The sequence below is a fragment of the Zeugodacus cucurbitae genome, chromosome X, assembly GCF_028554725.1.
Source record: "Zeugodacus cucurbitae isolate PBARC_wt_2022May chromosome X, idZeuCucr1.2, whole genome shotgun sequence".
Classification (NCBI taxonomy): domain Eukaryota; kingdom Metazoa; phylum Arthropoda; class Insecta; order Diptera; family Tephritidae; genus Zeugodacus; species Zeugodacus cucurbitae.
The window spans coordinates 31,964,216-31,987,074 of NC_071672.1; the positions used below are offsets into that span (position 1 = coordinate 31,964,216).

General features: G+C 31.9%; 1 protein-coding gene and 1 long non-coding RNA gene across 17 annotated transcripts in view; one reads left to right on the top strand and one right to left on the bottom strand.

Moving 5' to 3' along the window:
* Positions 1-22,859, top strand: part of LOC105219324 (calcium/calmodulin-dependent protein kinase type II alpha chain) — a 54,966-nt gene that overhangs the window by 11,516 nt on the left and 20,591 nt on the right. For 3 of the 15 annotated variants that reach the window (XM_054235564.1, XM_054235568.1, XM_054235569.1), the window contains exons 1-11: positions 1,827-2,118; positions 4,788-5,122; positions 5,473-5,567; positions 6,005-6,064; positions 6,258-6,312; positions 6,413-6,738; positions 8,794-8,888; positions 8,953-9,075; positions 9,166-9,292; positions 9,432-9,524; positions 15,312-15,368. In XM_054235564.1, the coding sequence (XP_054091539.1) occupies positions 5,058-5,122; positions 5,473-5,567; positions 6,005-6,064; positions 6,258-6,312; positions 6,413-6,738; positions 8,794-8,888; positions 8,953-9,075; positions 9,166-9,292; positions 9,432-9,524; positions 15,312-15,368 (1,096 nt within the window). In that variant the 5' untranslated portion in view covers positions 1,827-2,118; positions 4,788-5,057. Of the gene's footprint in view, positions 1-1,813; positions 2,119-2,668; positions 2,777-4,787; positions 5,123-5,472; positions 5,568-6,004; positions 6,065-6,257; positions 6,313-6,412; positions 6,739-8,793; positions 8,889-8,952; positions 9,076-9,165; positions 9,293-9,431; positions 9,525-15,311; positions 15,369-22,043; positions 22,494-22,859 lie in introns of those variants that run through there. The other 12 variants (XM_029044964.2, XM_029044966.2, XM_054235565.1 and 9 more) reach the window with 10 other exon arrangements.
* LOC105219322 (uncharacterized) lies at positions 877-19,666 on the bottom strand. Of its 2 annotated transcripts, none has more exons than XR_008472174.1 (3): positions 16,606-19,666; positions 1,207-1,427; positions 877-1,137 (listed from the first exon to the last, which is right to left on the bottom strand). It is a non-coding gene; the product is annotated as an uncharacterized LOC105219322 (long non-coding RNA). The 2 variants fall into 2 exon arrangements; XR_008472173.1 differs by having other exon boundaries at positions 1,207-1,436.

Here is a 22,859-nt window from a genome sequence, read left to right on the forward strand (position 1 = left end):
AGCGTAGAAGCATGACAAAAAGGCATTCAGTAACATGTCGAACACTTTATTGAATGTCTCAAGTAAAATAGCACATATCAGCTGTTTAACCGAATAAGAGGTCATAATTGATATTAATAGTAAATAGTACAGATCACGCGCACTAATGCATTTTAATTCAGTATTTAATTATCTCGATATTTTATTATTCCACAGCTGTTAGGAATGCCATTAAACCTACCTAATGACCAATATAACTTAACTGCTTGATGCTACACATACTAATGTGTGGTTAATCCAATTAAATAAAAAACGGAATAACTGAGGGACTTACTTGGCCTGGGTGCAATAGGGCACAGCTTGTCGAAATACCGTTTGTTGTTGTAGATTGTGTATCCATATGAAACCCTGACATGCCTAGTATATGTACTGCATACAAAGAGTCTACGCATGGCACTAACCACCACATAACCCCACCAACCATTCATTAGATTTGTAGTTGAGAATAATTTTCCTGAAACCTGACCTGAAAGAGTATTGATAAACGAACACGCTAATTTTACAGCCCGAGTACAGGGCAGAGAAAATGCAACACTTTTGTGACACCAGCTGCCATCGATTGGTCACGTCTCTGCTCGCTATCTTTGGGCGCTGCTCGACTGTCAAAAATGTTACATGTGAAAATAACAACAAAGTTATCTGGTTCAATTCGTGCAGGAGAGTATGCGAATACCTCATTAAAAATTAGATCGTCGCTTGCTGAGTGCTACTAAGTTTTGTTTTACACATTTTAGAACCATTTTACTATTGTGAACGGTTCAAAGGACAAATAACTGTCAAAATAATAAAAATTGTAATACACAAATTGAAAGTGGCAGACGAAGATAAATCGTAAGTATTTTTGCATTGAATTTATTGATTAAAAAACTTTAATAAAAATTAAATTTATTGCAGGAAACGTGAGATATGGACTGTGGTAGAAACCAAGGGGCTACTAAAATGCTACTTAGTCCAAGCAGTTGAAGAAGACACTACCAAGCTGCCGAAGAGTGACGGTGTTACTCATGTACCAAATATAAATAAACAACTTTTTTCAAGGTGGTACAATTTCTCTTCCACCAGTATTTGCTTTGGGCTCAATGCTATTTGTATATTTCTCTGAAAGTAAAATGTTAAAATAAATTTGTAAAGTCAATAAAATGAAAATAAGCGTTTATAAATACACACCTATTAAATATTCCACGGTCGAACGCCGCAATCTCATGTGCGATTTGAATTCATTTTCGTCATAGCCTTCAATGACAATAGTTTTGTTATTTATTGGTTTCCTCCCTATCCGATTCCTCAGAGCTTAATGAAGATTACGAGCTGGAGCTAGATGGCATTTCATCTAGAAATGCTAGTATATCAAGACTCCCAATCATAAGCACATCTTCATTCTGTAAATACTGAGAAACCTGCACAATAATTTAATAGTATAAACACAATACATTACATTACTTTCTTATCAATTTAAAATCCTCATTGTTTTCCATTTTCGTTTTTAACATAAAATTATTTTATCTTTTTCAACTTTGAAAATTAAATTGTTTTGTTAGACCACTTTCACACAGGCAACTCCTGTTGCCAATTCTCGGGCGATTTCCTTTTGCTGTCGCCCATTGCGTTCACACGACCAATTCTTGTTCAACCATTTCCTCTCCTCGTCGCCCCATCTCCTATAAAACTAAGAATTGCCGCCACAAGATTTGCCAGTGTGAAAGGGGTCTTAGTGAACTGTCAAAGAGTTCGGTGCGACCAAATATAGACAATTCGACATTTTTGCGCAGTGTGACCACCAGCGAGCATGTCATCTCAAAGCCAATCGGTATTGATATTATCTCAAATAGAGCAGCTGTTCCCAGAGCCGGTTGTTGTATTTTTTAACAATAAATAATTGCAACTGTAATAACAATAATTTATACGATACAGTTATTCACTGTTTGCTGCAGCAAATACTGAAGTAAATTGTGCAGAATGTTATTGATATCGATTTACACAAATGTTTTCGGTCATTCCAGCGTTTTAAGTGAACTTGCATATATTTGTTTATACCATTCTAAAAAAGTAGTAAATAACAACTTTAACATATTTCTAAAGGTATTACATATACATACATTACATATAGTTTTTAAATTAGCTATAACTTCAATAACTGATTTTGCTGATGAATGCTATTTTCAATGCGAACGACTTTGTATTAAAGCATGGTTTTAAGTAATTTTTAGTTTTGAATTTTAGTGGTGTGGATTGGCTAATAATCACAAAAGAAGTAACTTCTTGTTTGGACGATCGCACCTAATGGTTTCCAAACTGTTAGTTGACATAGACTTATTTTAATTTGTGCCCAATTTGGAATTGTGCTTTATAATAATAACAATTTTTTAAATGTGCCGCTTTTACTTCAAAATAAATAAACACGTTTCGAACACGTTTATGTTATTTGTATTTTTTAAAGGTAAAAGAATTGATCTGGAATCTGACTATGTTTAATGCACTTTAGGTACATTTAAATATATAAGCAATTCGAACTTACACAACAAAACACAATTATATTTTTCATAACATATCATATGCGCTTTTAAGAAAAAATATGTTTCCTAAACTTTATAATTGAAAAGATTTGAGCGTTATCATTTTTTCAAACCAGAGCGTTGTCACTTCCTCGAAACCACGTGTGAAGAATTTTGGAGGACACTCTGAGGCACCAATTGCATTTCAAGAGAGTTCTCTAAACATTTGGAATATACATACATATGTATGTGAAAATATTTTTATATGATGGTATTTATAGTTTTTCTGCATGCAAGTTTTTTACTAATGTGTGAATTAATAAAAATTTAATTAATAATATCTAAGTAAACATGTTTATTTCAGACGTTTTTTTAGAGTAATTAATATAAAACAAATACATTTATTGTACTATGTAGTACAGTGTAAATGTATGATTCAGTCATATCGTCGTTGAAAAATACTTAACAGGTTCCCTGTCCCCATACACAAATTAATTTTTAACCGTACACGTCCAACACTTATTTTTGAAATTATATTGCTTAGCGATGTATTTTTGAACTATCCCACACATCTTGACAGCGATATAACGGTAAAAAAAATGTGTATCAGCTATGATACAGGAACGTGTCACTACGAAGTTGAATTGCATACGCTCAATGTATCATCAGTGATACATATCACCGACGTCGCTGTGTGAGTTGCTATGCCAAAAGCAAAGAGGAAAGCATGTATCATATATGATACTTGGACGCTGTACACATGGTACAAGAAAATAATTTTGTATCACATGTGATACATTGGACAGGGAACCTGTTAAGGGGCTATACTAGCGTAACTCATGAAAAATTAGGCGATTTTCGTGATTTTTTTTAAAGAAAAAATCGAATGTTTCAAAACTTTTTGGATATAATAAGGTATATTTTCATCTATATTTTAAGATTTTTTTTTACAAAAATATTGAAAAATAACGGATTTATGTGCTGTCTTCGGAGGTGCCAAAAAAAAAGTTCCCCACACTGCTGACATGATTTCGGCCAAACGAGTAGCGGAAACAAAAAAATTCAAAAATGTTATTAAAGTTGAAGGTATTTCATATACAATGACCTACAATTATTGCAATATTTTTTTTAGTAAAAAAGTAAGCAAAATAATATATTTTTTGAAAATGTCACACTGGTATAGCCTCTTAAGTACGATGTTGAGTTCTTTCCATTAGAAATTATTTTTAATAAAAAAACGCTTAAATGCCTATGATAATGATATGATATGATATGATGCATATAATAATAAATGTTTCTTAGAAATCCCTACATTTTTTATCCACACGGAAAAGTTAAAATATATTATTATCAACGCATCATCTAAGTTCGCTCTACATTGAAAAAATCATATTTTAAATTGTATATTCTTAAACTGCTATCAGTGGGCATGGTGAGGTAGAGAAAGCACTCCTAATTAAAAAAATCATGCATTGCCACATTATAGAAACCATATAAGAAATTCCTCTATTTGCAAAATATCTTCTTTCATTATCCGGCAATTTTAGTTTTTTCGTCGGGAATTAAAACTTGTTTTGCTTTCCTAACTGCATAGTTCAGTGCATAATCTTACCGGAAATTCCATTAATCGCCGTGGAGAACCTGATTTCTTCGATAGTAATATGCATGTCTTATTATATTACGATTCTTTAGAGAATATCCGGGAACATACTGTTATTGTGTCAAGAGAAGTGTCATGCCATGGTACTGATCCGCCGCCATGATTGAATTATAAAGAGTTTTTGGGCCTGACGTCATTACTGTACTGTCATGAGCATGTTGAGTAATGTAAACTTTCTCCAGAGTTGGCGGCTGTTTCGAAATGGATGGAGAGAATCCAAAGACGGTATACCATGTCCATAAATCACCGCTTCCGTACATTTTTTTATACCTTTATTTTACAATTATTTTCAGTATTTTAATGCGAAATTAGTGGTATTCTTAATGAGGAAATGTGATTGCAGCCATTTTGTGACATTAAATCATTACGTGTTCAGTATTCAAAGCTCTTAAAGTCCTGTTTCTGCATGACTTTTAAGCGTTACTAACAACCGTTTGGTGATCAAATCTATAATGCTTGTCAAACCTGTTGCAAAATTATAATAATTATTTAGCTCTGTTCATTATTACAGTTATCATGTAAATTTTGAAATTTTGTTTCATTAAATTAATCGTGTTAATTGAATCTCATATTCTTAATATTTTATATATTTGCAGAGTCCACAGTCAGCCACAACATTTACCGAGGCGACCACACACAAATTAGCGTAAGGTTAGACCCAAGGTTTTGTGTATCTTTGCAATATATGTATATAGGAAGCGGCAAATAATTGGCATAATCAACGCAATTTTCGGGATTTTCAATAGTTGCTATTAATTGGGTACATAGTCATTGACCAAATATAGAAATCCAAATAAAGATAATTCTAGTCACAGACTTAAGTTACGTTTACTGCCGAAATAGATTTTCTTAAGTGTGCCATCGCGATGGCTGCTCCAGCAGCCTGTACGCGTTTTTCCGACAATTATGAAATTAAGGAGGAACTTGGCAAGTAAGTCAACGATTTTTCTAATATTAGGATAACTTAAAAAACTTAACAAAATATAAAAAGAATATAATATTTAAATAAAATATTTAATTTAAAATTTTTGATTTTGAAATTAATAATTATTAATTAAAACATATAATAAAGAATTTTATTAAAATATATAATACAATTTTAATTAAAATATATAATAAAAAATATATAAATATTAATGCAAATAATTCTAAGTTTTTAAACACCAACTGTTTAATTTATTAATATTTTTTTATTGATATCATACATAAAAACATACTTTATTTGCTAAAACTATAATTATATAAGTTGTATTTCTAATGCGTACATTTCTTAATTAACAGGGGCGCCTTCTCTGTTGTCAAACGATGTGTTCAAAAATCAACACAGTTTGAGTTTGCCGCGAAAATTATCAATACAAAGAAACTCACCGCAAGAGGTAAGCGCATTAAAATTAATAAAGCACAATTGAATTTGGTGTCCAGCATTTTGCGGTTGCCAGCACTGCCTGATATTTCGGCAATTTTCTAAAACTCACCACATCGCGCACACATAATTCCCTACTCAAAAACTTAAAATCGAGTTCAAGTCACTTTCCTAATAGTTATAAACTTAAATCGTTGGGTTTTTCATGATCTTGTATATTAGATTCAATTCAAACAAATGTTGTAAAAACATTATTATGTTTTTACAAAATAATATTTAATTTATTAATACTCTATGAATTGTCTGTGTTTGCAATTTTGTATATCATATTATGTAGTTTTAATTTAAAGGTACTAATGTTTTACAAGAAAGAAAAATGAAAAAAAAAACATTACACAAATCTAATACTTTCAACTATATTTTTGATAAACTTTTATTTTTCATTGGTAGATTTTCAAAAATTAGAGCGAGAAGCTAGAATTTGCAGAAAGTTACACCATCCTAATATCGGTAAGTTGTTTACTCGTGAATACAATGTCAAAATGTGAATTTTAAAATGTATTAAAGTTATATATAAAATATATGTTTTTGTATATTTAAGCGTAATACTTGTAGTTGTTTTCTTTTCACAGAATTTATATAGTACGTAAGACATATTCATTCCATTTGTTCTTTTATGAAACTGTAATGTTTCTTATTACAGTCAGACTGCACGATAGCATACAGGAAGAAAACTATCATTACTTAGTGTTTGATCTGTAAGTATATTGAATTGCGTTACTAGTTCGGGTCTATATATTGCCAAATAGGCATATAAGTAATGTAAACGCAATGTATTTATACAATTTCCACTTGCAGTGTTACTGGTGGTGAGCTGTTTGAAGATATTGTTGCGCGCGAATTCTATTCAGAGGCTGATGCATCGCATTGCATTCAACAAATCTTGGAGTCGGTTAATCATTGCCATCAGAATGGTGTGGTGCATCGTGATCTGAAACCAGAAAATTTACTATTAGCTAGTAAAGCCAAGGGTGCAGCTGTAAAACTCGCCGACTTTGGCTTAGCCATAGAAGTTCAGGGCGACCATCAGGCATGGTTCGGTTTTGCCGGCACCCCTGGCTACTTATCGCCGGAGGTGCTGAAAAAGGAGCCTTATGGCAAATCGGTAGATATATGGGCATGCGGTAAGCGAGAAAAATTCAACCGAAGTACTACGTTCGTATGAGTATGCAACATTGCATGTAAAGTGAAATTTTGCATGTGAATATGAGACTAAAGTATTTGAAAAGTAATTTAAAATTTACCCTATATATTATACATTTTTATACTCTCGCAACAAAAGTTGCTTAGAGAGTATTATACTTTTGTTTACATAACGGTTGTTTGTAACACCTAAAACTAAAACAGTTAGATGTAGAGTAATATATACCAAAGTGATCAGGGTGATGAGTAGATTTGAAATCCGGTTGTCCGCCTCTCGTCTGTCCGTCTGTGTAAGCTGTAACTTTAGTAAAAATTAAGATATCTTGACGAAACTTGGTACAAATATTCCTTGGGACCTTGAGAGAGTTACTTTCGAATATGGGCGAAATTGGTCCTCTGCCACGCCCACAAAATAGCGAAAACCGTAAACACTTAAAGTGTCATAATTAAGCTATAAATAAAGTTATAAATGAAAAATTTGGTACAAAGTACAACCATAGGAACTACACGACCGTTTTCAATGAAATATATATAGCATTTTCTTGACACCCTGATGACACGTGTGAAAAATGGGAGAAATCGGTTCACAACCACGACTACTTTCCACATAACTCAATTTTGAATTCCATCTCATTCCTTCACTTCATAATATATATACAACGAACCAATGAAGATAGTGTAATAAAACTTTACACAACTATTATATGTGATCAGTATCAGATCATAACTTGTGAAAAAAATTTTGAAATCGGACTATAACTGTTCGATGCCCGGATATCGAATATGAAGAATTCAGTGCTTTAGGGTAATTTTTCACCGAAAATATCGGTAAATATCTCATATTATCTTAATTTAATTCAGAGGAAATCTTTTTCTTCTAATAGTGTGTCTCTGTACCAAAAATGGTTAAGATCGGTTCATAACTTCCCCTAACTCCCATATACCTAATTATATGTTTTTCAAAAATACGATTGATAGTAAAATCGGTTTATGAATTACCTCAGCCCTCATATACTATTTATAATGATTTTCATTAGTCTATTGACTTTATGCCGAATATATGGGTCAAATTGTGTGTTATCTTAATAAAACTATATCAATAAAATGCGAAAGTATAAAATATTCGGTTGCTCCCGAACTTAGCCTTTCCTTACTTGTTTTTTAACTTTTTTAAAATGGCTGTAGAAAAAGTTTACAATTATAAAGGGAGGTCATTTTTTAAAGAGAAAAAAACACTGAATATTCAAATTTAATGTAGAATGTTTATTGTCATCCGAAAGCACATTATTTTACATTTATTTATTAAAAATTATCTCTTTCAAATGATGACCGCGGCTACGTTTCAGTTGGTTCATTTGTTGAGTCCAATTTTCGTTGACTCGTTCGAGTATTTCGACTGGTAACTGGTGAATGACACGCGTCAAGTTGTATTGTCCTCATAGACTTTAGACTTACATATCACCAATATGAAAATTGAAGAAATGTAGACAGATGATTCCATCGGCCCACAAACCAATCCAAACCGTTGATTTCCGTATAAAATGGCAGCTCTTGAATATCTTCAGGTTGCACTTCGTCTCAAATGCGGCAATTTGCTTGTTTACACACCCATTGAGCCAAACAATGGCCTAATCGCTGAACTGAAAAGAGTACCTCCACTTGGATCATCCTTTATATGTGCTCAAAGCACAAAAAAATTAACCGTTGTATATTTCCAACTTCTTGAATCAAATTATTTTTGCGTAGCATTCCGGTTAGTGTGCATACTACGACAAAAGTGGTTAAAACAAGTCGGCCCCTATTTATGCGTCCTAGTCGTTTAGCACAAATATTGCAAAACCGTGACAAAAAAAAATATGTTTCTTGTTCGATTGCTGAATAAAATAGCAAACTAGGTCCTTAAATCAGTTATACAACTAAAATGTTCGTTTTATTTTCAATATATAGATGTATATTGATCTATTAAACCCAATTACCTATTTATGTGTTACAGTTTTATTAAAAACTTTATTTTAACTAAATTTTCGAACTCGTAGGAGTTATTTTATACATTTTACTAGTCGGTTATCCACCATTTTGGGATGAGGATCAACATCGTCTTTACTCCCAAATAAAGGCTGGCGCTTATGATGTAAGCATACAGATTTTCCCTTTCCTTAATTAAGTGCTTAATAACTACTACCATCTTCCTGCAGTATCCATCACCAGAATGGGATACCGTAACGCCCGAAGCAAAGAATTTAATTAATCAAATGCTTACAGTTAATCCAAACAAAAGAATTACTGCGGCTGAAGCGCTGAAGCATCCATGGATTTGCGTGAGTATTCCTCAAAATATTGACAAGTATTTTCTTTTATAAAGTTATTAGCTTTATAACTACTCCAAAATGAATATGTTTTACTTACAGCAAAGAGAGCGTGTCGCTTCAGTGGTACATCGCCAAGAGACTGTGGACTGTCTCAAAAAATTCAATGCTCGTCGTAAACTTAAAGGCGCTATTCTTACTACAATGTTAGCAACCAGAAATTTTTCAAGTAAGTTGTAGGTTAAACATTTAATATACTAAGTGAAAGCACTATAAATGAATTTGTTACATAAATGTTGTCATAAATATATGCGATAAATATGATCTACAAAATAAATAAATTCAAATAAAAATAAACACATTTACAGGTAGGAGTATGATTACGAAGAAAGGTGAGGGATCTCAAGTTAAGGAATCAACGGACTCCTCAAGCACAACATTAGAAGATGACGACGTTAAGGGTAAATATATAAACATTCTTGGTGTTATATTTTCCCGCTATTTTATTAACTGTTTGAACGGTAGCCGAAAAAGTTAGGTTCCATGCGTTAGACTATCAAATTGAAACATTTCTGAATGACGGTAGAGAGTAAGCCCTTACTCTCTACTCTACTAATTTAACTTAACCAACTCAGCAATTAACTGATAACCAAGAGGATGGCAGTTAATTTTCAAGCTTTATTTGAAGTACATAGCTGATATGTAATTGTTTAAGAAATTTTTACTTATAACTAATTAGTTGCGGTATTAAAAATTTATAAAACTATTTTTAACAACGGTTAATACAATGCTATAAAATGTGTTAACAAAAAATACTTGCAATTATTGCGTAAGCAGTACTTTATATGTTAAGGCGCTAGCATAAAGTATCCCATGAACAGACCAAAAAATATAATAAATTTACTTAATTTTTTTTAAATTTATTTTTTATAAACAATTTTTTAATTCCTACTGTTTCATAATTTCCATTTAATTCCTAAAAAAATGTGTATATTTTTCTAAGCATTTTCTTACTAAAATTAACATTTTTAAAATTCTTAATTTTTTTTTCGGTGTAACCTATAGTTGTGCAAAATGTGTTACATATTGTAATATAATAGAATTTAGCTTTGACTTTTTTTAAATCTTTTGCTCAAATTAAGTAAAACGTGAACGCACATCTTTTACAATTCTTTAAAGCTTGCTACAGCAACAAATTCTTTCTTTTTATGCAGTTATTAAGTTCATAAGCATACATAGAAGTCTAATTCACATTCTTTATATTCATTTCAGTAGCTTTACATATTTTATTGCCTCTAATATTTAATATTTATTCAATAATAAAATTTAAGTAGTTGGGTTGCGTGATAAATCGCAATAGTTTTGTGTTAGACAATTTATGAAAATTTTTTGGCGCATACTGCATTGTTTGTTTAGTAACAGCAAATATCTTTGATTTTCGTATAAATTTATGATCATGTAGGTACATACCTGAAACAAATTTGCCAACCTTTACGAATTTCGTTCAATTGCCAGATTTAATTCATGCATTCACATTTATTTAATTATTTTGTTCGTGTTTTTATCATTTACACGTAGCATTCACATAATTTTGTGGGCGTCAAACATTTAAATCGATATAAAATCACAAGCTTACTTCTGAAAATATTATTTATTATTTTCTTAAGTAAAACAGTAATATCTAATGTTAAATGAGTGAAAATTATAATGTGCAACATGTTGCACAGAGTATAATAGTTCTGAGCGAAACATGTTTGATAAGGTTATTTATACTAAAGTGATCAGGGTGACGAGTAGAGTTTAAATCTGGATGTCTATCTGGCCGTTCGTCCGTCTATCTGTCCATGATAGCGTTAACTTTTCAATGCCCCGAATATCGAACATGCGAATCTTAGTGCTTGTTTCAACGTTTCTTTTTCTTCTAATAAATTGTCTCTTTGTTTTGATTATGCTAGTGAACTTTAATAAAATTAAATAAATAAATTGCGAGAGTGTAAAATGTTCGGTTACACCCGAACTTAACCCTACCTTAATTGTTTCTATCAGTTTTGTGTATCTCTACAATCATACATGGTAATGTATCTAAAAAAGAAAACCATTATTATTGCTTTCAATGAAAGGTTTTCTTTTGCAAATTAGAATATGTAAGTTAAATGCGAGCTAGCCAAATCCCTATACTAAAAATCATTTCGGTAATTTATAGTATATTATAACTTCTACAACATATAATTTCAATAAATAGAAAATTAATAAATTGCACAGATTTAAGACTCACCATCACTGCTAAGAATTTAAAGATTGCTTTCGCGTCAACAAAAAATCATTTCAAGAAATCGAAAAGTCGAATAGTAATATGAGAATTTGTATTTCATTCCAGAAAAGTGTAGCTATTGCATTATATGTTTCTGTTGACATTTAATTGAAAAAATAGCTTTCAGTGTTGCTTGTTTTTCATTTACAATAGATTACAAAAGGGCATTTTTAACAATGTTGCCACAAACTCAAAAATGTCAAGGATTATGTTTGGAGTTAGAAAAGGAGTTAACTGAAATAACTCTCGAATTAATCTTGATTAAAGCAGTTCAGCTTATAGCATATAGATATTGTATAAAAAAAACGTAACTACAATATAGTTTAATGTATACTTTAGCCAAAGCAGCAAGTACTGGTTGTAGTAGTAAAAAATAAAAGAATGTACAGCAAAATTGCAAAGTAAAATTTTGTTTGACACAAAAGTGGGACTAAGTTTTTAAAAACTTTTTCAGTTTATAAAATAAATATACTCTAGTCCGCAGAACTTTTTCAATATGCTTCATTACATTCGTCAACATTGAATGAAATAACTTTAACTTTGTCGAAACGTAAAGTTATATAATTTATACATATATGAAAGTAATCTTATTAGTTTTACGCATTCCTGTGCTATTATCAGCAAGTGTATTTGATAAACAGTTGAAACTGAAAATGTGTAAAATGTAGGGAAAACTCATCACTTCCAGTTTAAGTGCTGACTAGTGACTATTAACAGCACATTTGCATGCTCGTTTATTGTCTTGACAGGTAGCAGCGTTAATCGTGACTAAGTACATTATATCGAATAAATTAAGTTGTTACTGGGGTTAAGTGGTGTCTACGCCAGTCAAGAAGATGAAGGAGTTAACTCCGAACGTAATGATCCAAATTTTAGATGGTTAGTAGCGTTTTCGTTGGCATCTATTCGTTGTTATCTATTGTGAATGAAAAACAGCTGTTTTTCAATTAAATGTAAACTAAAGCCTAACGCATACAATGCAATAGCTGCACTTTCATGCAGTGGATGGAATGCAAATTCTTCTATTATTATTAGACTTTTAGATTTATTGAACTTTTTCGCATACTGTTTGAAAGGTTCCTTTGTTGTGGCAAAAGTTTTCTTTAAATCCTTTTCAGTTCATTCATACATTTTATATTTTGCAGCAGTTCTAATAATAACGTATTTTTATATATATTTTTGAATAAACACTGATTTTGTAGCAACTATGCGGCTAACAATCTTTTATCACAGACTGAGAATATAATTAAAATGCCAACAAGCTGTTTTCTGTGTCACTATCTCGCTGTAACCTAAAAATTTGGATCTGTTGAAATGCGCAGTTAATCTGGATTAAGTCTGCCGTCTGTCAAGGCTATTAGACTCCCAACATGCAACGTGTTTATACATATTTAAATTTCAACGTCTAGAATATTTAAATCTTTGTGAACAATAAGTCCTAAGAGTTTTGTACTGATACCGTGGATGAATATTTGATTGACTTGTAGTTACGACAATAAGAAAATTGCATAGCATCTGTTGCACACTAACTGCTGTAAAGTAAATTGCAAATCTTAGTCGTTAAACTTTTTTTTTAACTAATTTGCGATTTTCCCACTGACAGCCAATATATATTATAATATTATATTTTTGTTTTTATATTGAGTTTTCTGTCTTATCTTCAATATGACTCTACCAAGTTACTCATCAAGTCCAATATAATTTGAGCGATCGCTATGCGGAATTTATTTATTATTACGTCATCTCAGTGCAAAAGTGACGCATATCGACTTCTCAGTGCAATCCTTTATTTTCTGTTAATTAAGCCAACGCTCTATTTCAACTTTTTATTGTGGAATATTTTGTAAGTGTCTTTAGCAGCAATTATAGCTGTATGACCAGCATGATTATCGGAACAACTTAGCTAACAGTAAGATCCATTGTATATTGTGAAAAGAACAGGCCCCAGCACACAGCTACTGTCAAATTTTGAAGTAACTTCTGCCATTTGAACATTACTGAAACTTCTTCGTCAAATTTTTATATGAAAGTTGCTATGAAGGGTCAAAGTTTTGATCAATCGAAAAAAAATAAAAGAAATATATATAGAAAAATTCAGGACCCATTATAACCACAGTCATGTAAGCACGACGTAAAAGTTTTATACACCGTTGAATTAAGAAGAATATTTCTAATACGAATATATACTAAGAAAATAATAATTAATAATTAATTTAAAAACTAGAGCATAGTTTCAGTTGAGCACTTGTGGTTGAACTGGGTTTGATTATACGTTTGTAGCAAGGCATCAACCAGTGGTTTGGAATGATGACGGAGTTTAAGTTTATATTTTATGCTGCTGTCTTCAAGTAAACAGGATTTTTTTACTCTATATGTATATATACTATGATCAAATGAATGAAGTTCTGTATATATCTTTCTGTCCGTCCAATCTGCTGCCGTGTAAGAGATAACTTGAGTGAAAATTAAATTAGATCAGCCTTCCGCTGAGATTGTTGTTGGATTGTTACCATATTAGTGTGTTCAAAATTCTTAAAAGTACCTATAGCATAACCACTAATAGCCTTGACAGACGGCGGCACTAATTTGCATTACTTTTACTATTGTGAATGGTGATTAATACAAAGAAGAAGAAAAAAACGTAACCAAATGATCTAAAATTCTATTTTGCTAATTAAATTATGTGCACATAATTGCTAATTAAATTATTAACAACAACAAATTTTAATGTTTTTAGATGGCTGATAGATTTGTGCAGTTGTTTTTAATGAATTAAGAGATTTCTCAAGCAACTGTCTAAATGCAAAAATCTGTCGTCTGTCTATGTGTGTGTATGAAGACTTAATTTTTTTTTATACTCTCTCTTACAAAATTGAATTCCATGTGATTCCTTCACTTTATAATATATACATAAGGAGCCAATATAGTGTAATAAAACTTTACACAAATATTGTATATCATCTATGGCTTCACTTGTGACAAAATTGTCGAAATCGGACTATAACTTTTCAAGGCCCCAGATATCGAACTTGATGAACTCAGCGCCTAAGGGTAAATTTTAACCGAAATGATGCGTAAATCTCTCAGATAATTTAATGTAATTTTAGGAAATTTGTTTCTTCTAATAGTGTGTCTCTGTTCCAAAAATTATTAAAATCGGGTCATAACCTAACTCCCATATATCTAATTATAGGGTTTTCAAAGGTACGGTGGGTTTTACTCTGCATATATCGGTTAATTGTAAATATTGTAAATTTCTCAAGTGACTTTGTTGAAAACTTTATATTAAATTTCACTTCATTTTAAATGTTGCACACAATCGCTAAGTGTTGCGTTAGCTTAAAAATAGTGTACAGTGTAAAGAGTTTACTCTATGTTTTTTGAATTTGTTATTCTTCTCGAGTACGACAATTAAATCGTTGTTCGCATGTTTTGCGCATGTGATAGGTATGACTTATGTGAAAATGCCTACTATATACCATACATGCCAAACACAAATTTACTTAGAAATTACGCCAATCATTTAGTCTAGTTATCGTACTCGCTTTTATGTTGTATACCATAAATATTGAACTTTATGATATTGTTTTAGTTATTACTTTGTATTATTAATTTATTTGCTTATACTTATTTAAAAAAAAAAACAAATAGTATAATAGTTGTATTTATACAATTCGATAAAATTTTTAATTTTACACATCGCATTCAGTCGCGCAAATCTGGCAGTTAATAATTGAAAAGTTATTTTTTTTAATGAAATATGGCCTGAATTTGCTTTAAAGTTAGGAAATCCTTATGCAAAAGAATTATGTCCAAAATTTTTTGTATAAAAAAATGATACTATTAACACAAAAAAATTAAAAAGCTGTAAGTGCAACAGAAACACCTATTACTATTTGTTTCCTTCCATTCTATTTTAATTTTTTTTCTTTTGTAGAGGATAAAAAGGGAATTGTTGATCGCAGCACAACAGTCATATCAAAAGAGCCCGAAGGTAATCTTGTTAAGTGTGTTTACATAAAAAGTAACTAAAAAGTTAATACTGCAAATACATAACTTAGTTAACAAACAAACATATATTATTTCTTACATCATTATATACTACAACTGATGTTTTACTTATAATGCATTCTTTCAAAGAGAATGAACAAAAATTAACACACACACATGCCGTATATTATATTTTAAGCATTTGAATATATTTACCAAATGTTATTTCACAAATATGCACATGCAAAACAAAGTTAAAATGCTACTGAATATTAATTTAACACATATTTAACACATTGCGGTGGAGTTGATAATGAAGCCAAACATTTTTGTTTTGTTTTTTATTTGAAACTCGATTAGTTGTAAATCGTTTTTTTTTTACTTCGATTAAAACTTTGTAACTCTTACGAAGTATAAATTAATTAAAATGCATTTCTACAACGAACGTGCGCGTTGTAAAATGCCTGCGTTTAAGTGAATATTAAAGTCAAAACGGGCATCACAAACTCTGTGTCTACTGCATTGGGTCGTTGCATTTCCTAATATAGGAAATATGGTAGGTCGTTGCATTTCCTAATATACCATGCTTGCCAGCTAGTTGTTCAACACCTTACAGAAAATTCTTACAATGGCTTACAGTTTTTACAAACAGTTAACCATCGTATACTGTTTGTTCAAATGAATTCATACAATATTCATAGTTTGTAGCTTTCGTGCTTTTGTAGACAATATATGACAGAGCTTTTAGTGTCTGTTAGTGGTATGCCTCAGCTATTTTTTTTAATAATGAATGGTAACTTACTTCACTGAAGATTTTTAATGACAGATTAACGTTAGCAGCTGTTCATTCCAAATACATATGTATATATATAGAGATATACACACCTTTGCGAGAATTTGTTTTAGGACATTTTTACTAAACCTCTTGTAAGCACTTTTGCTCAGAAGGTTCGTTATGACCATCCATACATACTGCATATGTACATATATGCTTGCGCATCTCATGTATGTTTGTACATTTAATATATGGATTTATTATAACGCATTATTATGCTACATATTAGGCGTTACAAAACAATATTTTCGCGTTAATCGGCAAAAATTGTAAATTCTACGCCGCTTTTCTAAAAAAATAAACCAATTTGTATGTTATGTTGAAATGTGCCTAAATATAATCCATAGGTTTGTATATTAACTAACATATATGTAAATAAATCTATACTTAATTGATTAATACTTACAAATTTCTTAAAGTGTTTCTCTTTACATGAACTGCTGTTTTGGGCTTTATTAGCTATTGTGCTGTACACATAGAAGACGACAAGCGACGAGCAACATCTGTCAAATATTAAAATACACGCGTTCTTATGGGCACTGATTTTTTGACAACAGCACGACTACGCGACAATAGGCTTGTAGTTGTCGTTGTCACCAACTTAGAAATGTTTCTAATTTTGCCGACGACAATGGCCGCTGTAGAGCTGCCACTAACTTGTGAAATGTAAAATTATTCAAAGTTCTCACAACTATGACGTTCTTTTGCCAGCAGAAACGTAAAATAGCTTTGATATATCATTTATAATAACAATCGATTATTTAAAACAAATAAATCGCCAATTTTTACATTTTTTGCGTAAATAATTTCACTTTAAACTAAATATGTAAATTTTATTGAAGTGAAAGTACGGCAACAATGAAATTGCTGTTTGATATGTCGCAGCCGTCTTCAAAATGTTCAAGACGCTGGCTTCGAAGCGACATTTGTGGTCAGCCGTCGCTACGTCGTGTCGTGTCGTCGTCTTTGTGTTCAGCACTTATGTTTTAACATTTGTATATACCATACCATACCATACAGAATGCTGGAGAAATATATTGCATTAGCTATTTTAAAATAAACTAAAGTTTTTTGATACTCTCGCAACAAAATTTGCCAGGAGAGTATTATAGTTTTGTCCACATAACGGTTGTTTGTAAGTCCTAAAACTAAACGAGTTAGATATAGGGTTATATATACCAAAGTGATCAGGGTGACGAGTCAAGTTCAAATCCGGATGTCTGTCTGTCCGTCCGTCTGTCCGTCCGTGCAAGCTGTAACTTGAGTAAAAATTGAGATATCTTAATTAAACTTGGAACACGTGTTCCTTGGCACCATAAGAAGGTTAAGTTCGAAGATGGGCGGAATCGGACCACTGCCACAAAATTACGACAACCAAAAACACATAAAGAGCTATAACTAAGCCATAAATAAAGTTATGAAAATAAAATTTGGAACATAGGATCACATTTGGGAGGGGCACATTTGAATGTATTTCTCTTGGAAAAGTGGGCATGACCTCGCCCCCAAATAGGTTTTTTTTGTATATATCTTGCAAACCAATAAAGCTATATAAACCAAACTTTTTGCAGTCGTTTCTTTTACCCCTTTCCTTATACGCCCACCTCTCATACAAAGGTTAGGTTGAAAATGACTAAAATTGCGTTAACTCACTAACGAGAAACGTCAGAAACACCAAATTTTACATAAGAAATGGCAGAAGGAAGCTGCACTGAGATTTTTTTACAAAATGGAAAATGGGCGTGGCGTCGCCCACTTATGGGTCAAAAACCATATCTCAAGAATTACTCGACAGATTTCAATGAAATTCGGTATATAATATTTTCTTGACACCCTGATGACACTGGTGGGCGAAATCGGTTCACAACTACGCCTACTTCCCATATAGCTCAATTTTGAATTTCATCTTATTCCTTCACTTTATAATATATACATAAGGCACCAATGAAGATAGCGAAATAAAACTTTACACAAATACTGTATATGATATGTGGCATCACTTGTGAAAAAATTGTCCAAATCAGACTATAACTTTTCAATGCCCCGGGTATCGAATATGAAGAACTGAGTGCCCCATGGTAATTTTTCACCGAAAATTTCGGTCAATCTCTCAGGTATCTTAATTTAATTCAGAGGAAATATTTGTCTTCTAATAGTGTGTGTCTGTACCAGAAAAGGTTAAAATCGGGTCATAACTTCCCTTATATATGAATATATGAGAATACCTAATTATTTTCAATAATACGATGAGCTTAGTAGCTTATAAATCGGTTAATAAGTGAAATATATTTATGCCGAATATATGGGTCAAATTGTATGTTTTCATAATAAAAATATAGCAACAAATTGCGAGAGTATAAAATTTTCGGTTGCACCCGAACTTAGCCTTTCCTTACTTGTTTTTTTAAATATTGTTTCAAGACTTAAAACAAATTAAAAACATAGCACAAGTTGTAAATACATAGTATATTATAGCTTATTGTACTACTACTACTGAGCTTTTATGCTTAATCGGCGATAATCAGGGTTGTTGAGATCTATTTAATTGGCAGTATGACAAACTAATGTTGATTTTCAATGGTGTCACAGCAGCTGATTGGATTTTCAACATTTCAAATATAAGCAGCACCATAATTGACAGCATCTGTGCCACTATTTATCCAATTTCATTGAATTTTATAAATATTAAACACAAAATTACAGCCAATTGATAAAAATAAAAAATCATCATCTTCCGGTACAAAATTTGACATTTTCAATACAATGAAAAAATATGATGTTTATTCAATGGCTGTAGTGTTATTGAATATGTTTGATAGATGTCATGCCAACCACAAAATAAAAATTTAAATTAAGGCTCGTTCACAACAAATGTTCGCTACCAAAACATTTGTATCTTAACGCTCACATCATACTGGTCCATTTATGTAAAAATGTACATATTTAATTGTACATATTCAATAATTTGTGTTCAATTCAATAATAATATCATTTAGCGTTTGTATTTAATGTTTTATCATTTTATTTTAATTTCAAAGTGTTTTAAAGGCAAATCGAATTCAATTTAAACGTGGTATTTCAGATCTGTCAGCCATTAGTCGCTTGGTTTGTTTCTAATAGTAAAACTGATAAAATTGGTGTCTATGTCACCGCAAACCAATAGAATTTCTAATTTCGCACATCAAACCAAAAATATCAGGGATTTGTTACATCAGATAGCAGAAGTTTTTATTGGTTTGAGTTCTGATTCCGACAACTATCAGATTCCACAACCTCCTTGTACAGTGAAGGTGTATGTATTAACTCCAACCGTTATTTGTCTTATATTTTTTTTATTTACTAAGCTTAATTACAAATATTGCCTATTAATTATTCAATCAAGTTACATATTATGTAGCCAAGTAAAATTCGAGTTACAAAAAGCATGCAAAAAGCAAGCAAGCAACATTTACAAACCCACATTACAATAGCTTTCATAGTATTATTCACTGGTTTTTATATAACTTTTATACTCTCGCAACATGTTGCACAGAGTATAATAGTTTTGTTCACATAACGGTTGTTTGTGTCACCAAGAAATAAAAGAGCTAGATATGGGGTTATATATATATAAATGATCAGGATGACGAGTGGATTTGAAATCCGGATGTCTGTCCGTCCGTCTGTCTGTCTGTCCGTGCAAGCGATAACTTGAGTAAAAAAATTGGTAAAATCGGTCCACTGCCACGCCCACAAAATGGCAGAAACCGAAAACCTATACAGTGTCATAACTAAGCCATAAATAAAGTTATGAAAATAAAATTTGGAACATTGGATCACATTAGGGAGGGGGACATTTGAATGTAATTGGCATTACCCCGCCCCCAAATAGGTTTTTTGTATATAACTCGCAAACGAATAAAGCTATATAAACCAAACTTTCTGCAGTCGTTTCTTTTAGCCCACCTCCCATACGAAAGTTAGAATGAAAATTACTCAAAGTGGGTTAACTCACTAACGAAAAACGTCAGATACACTAAATTTTACAGAAGAAATAGCAGAAGGAAGCTTCACTCAAATTTTTTTTACAAAATTAAAAATGGGCGTGGCATCGCCCACTTATGGGTCAAAAACCATATCTCAGGAACTACTCGACAGATTTCAATGAAAATTGGAATATAATATTGTCTTGACACCCTGACAACACGGTTAAAAAATGAGCGAAATCGGTTCACAACCACGACTACTTTCCTTATAACTCAATTTTGAATTCCATCGGAATCCTTCACTTTATATTATATACATTAGGAACCAATGAAGATAGCGAAATAAAACTTTACACAAATACTGTATATGATGTGTGGCATCACTTGTGAAAAAATTGTCGAAAACGGACTATAACTTTTCAAGGCCTCAGATATCGAACATGTTGAACTCAAGGCCTTAGATTAAATTTTAACCGAAAATATGGGTAAATCTCTCAGATAATTTAGTATGTAATTCAGAGGAAATTGTTTTAGTAATAGTGTGTATCTGTTCCAAAAATTATTAAAATCGGGTCACAACATCTCCTAGCTCCCATATACATAATTATAGGTTTTTCAAAAATTCGTTGGGCTTTATTACGCATAAATGTATTGGTTAATATGTGATATATCTTAACAAAATCAAGTGAGCGTATAGTATTGGATATAGTGTACCTTGCTGATGAAATTCAATGAAATCGGTTCAGGAATTACCTCAGCCCTCATATCTATATATGACGATTTCCGTTATTCTATTAAACTTTATGCCGAATTTATGGGTAATAAAATTTCTTCAATAAATTGCGAGAGTATAAAATGTTCGGTTACACCCGAACTTAGCCTTTCCTTACTTGTTGTTTATATACTTTTCAAAAAAAGATTTGATACTGAAAATATCTTTTCCGTTTACAAATATTTTCTGTGCTCATTTGCTTATTTTTGAATACGAATTTTGTAGTTCTGAAGAACCGCTGCTTAGGCTATAGGCGTGTTTTCTATGACGTAGTGGAATATTCTTTTAGTGATTGATATTCCTAAATACCGGCTGAAATTTTAAAATTACATTTTTCTACATATATATTTATATATATATTTTCTCAAAGTTCCTAGGGGGAACATAGGGTTTCTTATTGCACATATATGTATGTACAATAATAGCGGGCTTTAAATCACTTAGAAATGGTATATATATTGGCTTGTTATTTAGCAAATTTGAAGACATTGTGTGTTTGTTCAATTTGACCCACTTTAATGTTGCCAATAACTCGCGCAGTGTGTCAGTTTACATCTGGTTTATAAACATAAATCGCTGACTTGATGGTCGTCAAAACTCGCTCAGCACGGCCGGCTTGTTCATATGTAAAAAAAATTGAAAAGTAACGAAAATGTAAGTTTGCTTTAGCAGAAGAGAAGACACCTTTTTGTGTTATATTTTAAAAGTCTATGAATAGCAAATAAATAGGGATGGCGACTTTAAACTAATTAATCGCATTTATCGTTTTTTTTTTACTGAAAGCGATTAAGTAGAATCGAATTTCTTTACTGAATTATTATATAAACATTGCTGGCACACACAACATTTCTCATATCAAAATTCGGGCAGCATCGCGTTTCCAAACCGACAAAACTCTGCTAATTCTTAAAATAATCGGTTAAACCGATCTATTTCGATATACATAACTGATATAGGAAATTGGCATATTTTGCAAGGTTTGACCGCTTTTCAGTAAACAGTGCTCTAAACAAATATCTTTCAATAGTAGGGGCTTTTCAAAATAACGCAGAAACACGCAGATTTTTTAAACTATTTCATCTCTAAAATACAATATACGAACTGCAGGCGCTTTCGATCCACTTGATGCTGTATTGTTAAAACAAATAATACAATCTAGAGCAAACGTAATGGGACGCAATACGCCATTATCAACAGCTAACGGCTTCAACAGTCCTTATGAGCCCTCATTTATGTCGCGTTCGCATGTATTAAACACGGCGAATTGCTATACAAACGCCAACAACAATGGCAGCAACAACAGAGCAAGCTGCAAACCAGCGTTGCAACAAGATTGTATTGCACGCAATAGCGTTAATAATTTGTCCGTTGGCAACGCAAAAATTTCTGGTGTGGGTAGTTACGCGTTACCAAATTTGGTTTCTAGCAATGACATGTGTGCTGACATCGTACATGACGGCAAGTGCGTGCCTAAATTATGTGTAGCTGTTACAGATGATGGGGAATTGGCGCAACAACGTCGAAATACACGTTTTTCGAAGATCGAGTGCCTAAAAGGTATGTTATGCTCTTACCTTTCGACCACGTATACCACTAACATATCGCATATTTGAAGTATAACTACATGCTACTTAAAATGTTAGGTACGATTTGCTAAATTAGAGTGCATGTCATATATCATTCTTAGGACGAAGCAAGCTGTTCAGTAGTCTTCAAGCCGGCTTTGGGTGTAGTACTCAATTTAGCTGCTTCATTTAGAGTAGAACGCCAGTGGTAGATTAATAGATGGTGCAAACTATCCATATTTCTCCTACAGTATCAGTGAAATATATGATACATATAAATGGCACTAACACGTTTTTAAGTTTCAGTACCCTGCTGAAACTTTGGCTACCCTTGAATAACGCAAGAACTAGCTATTTT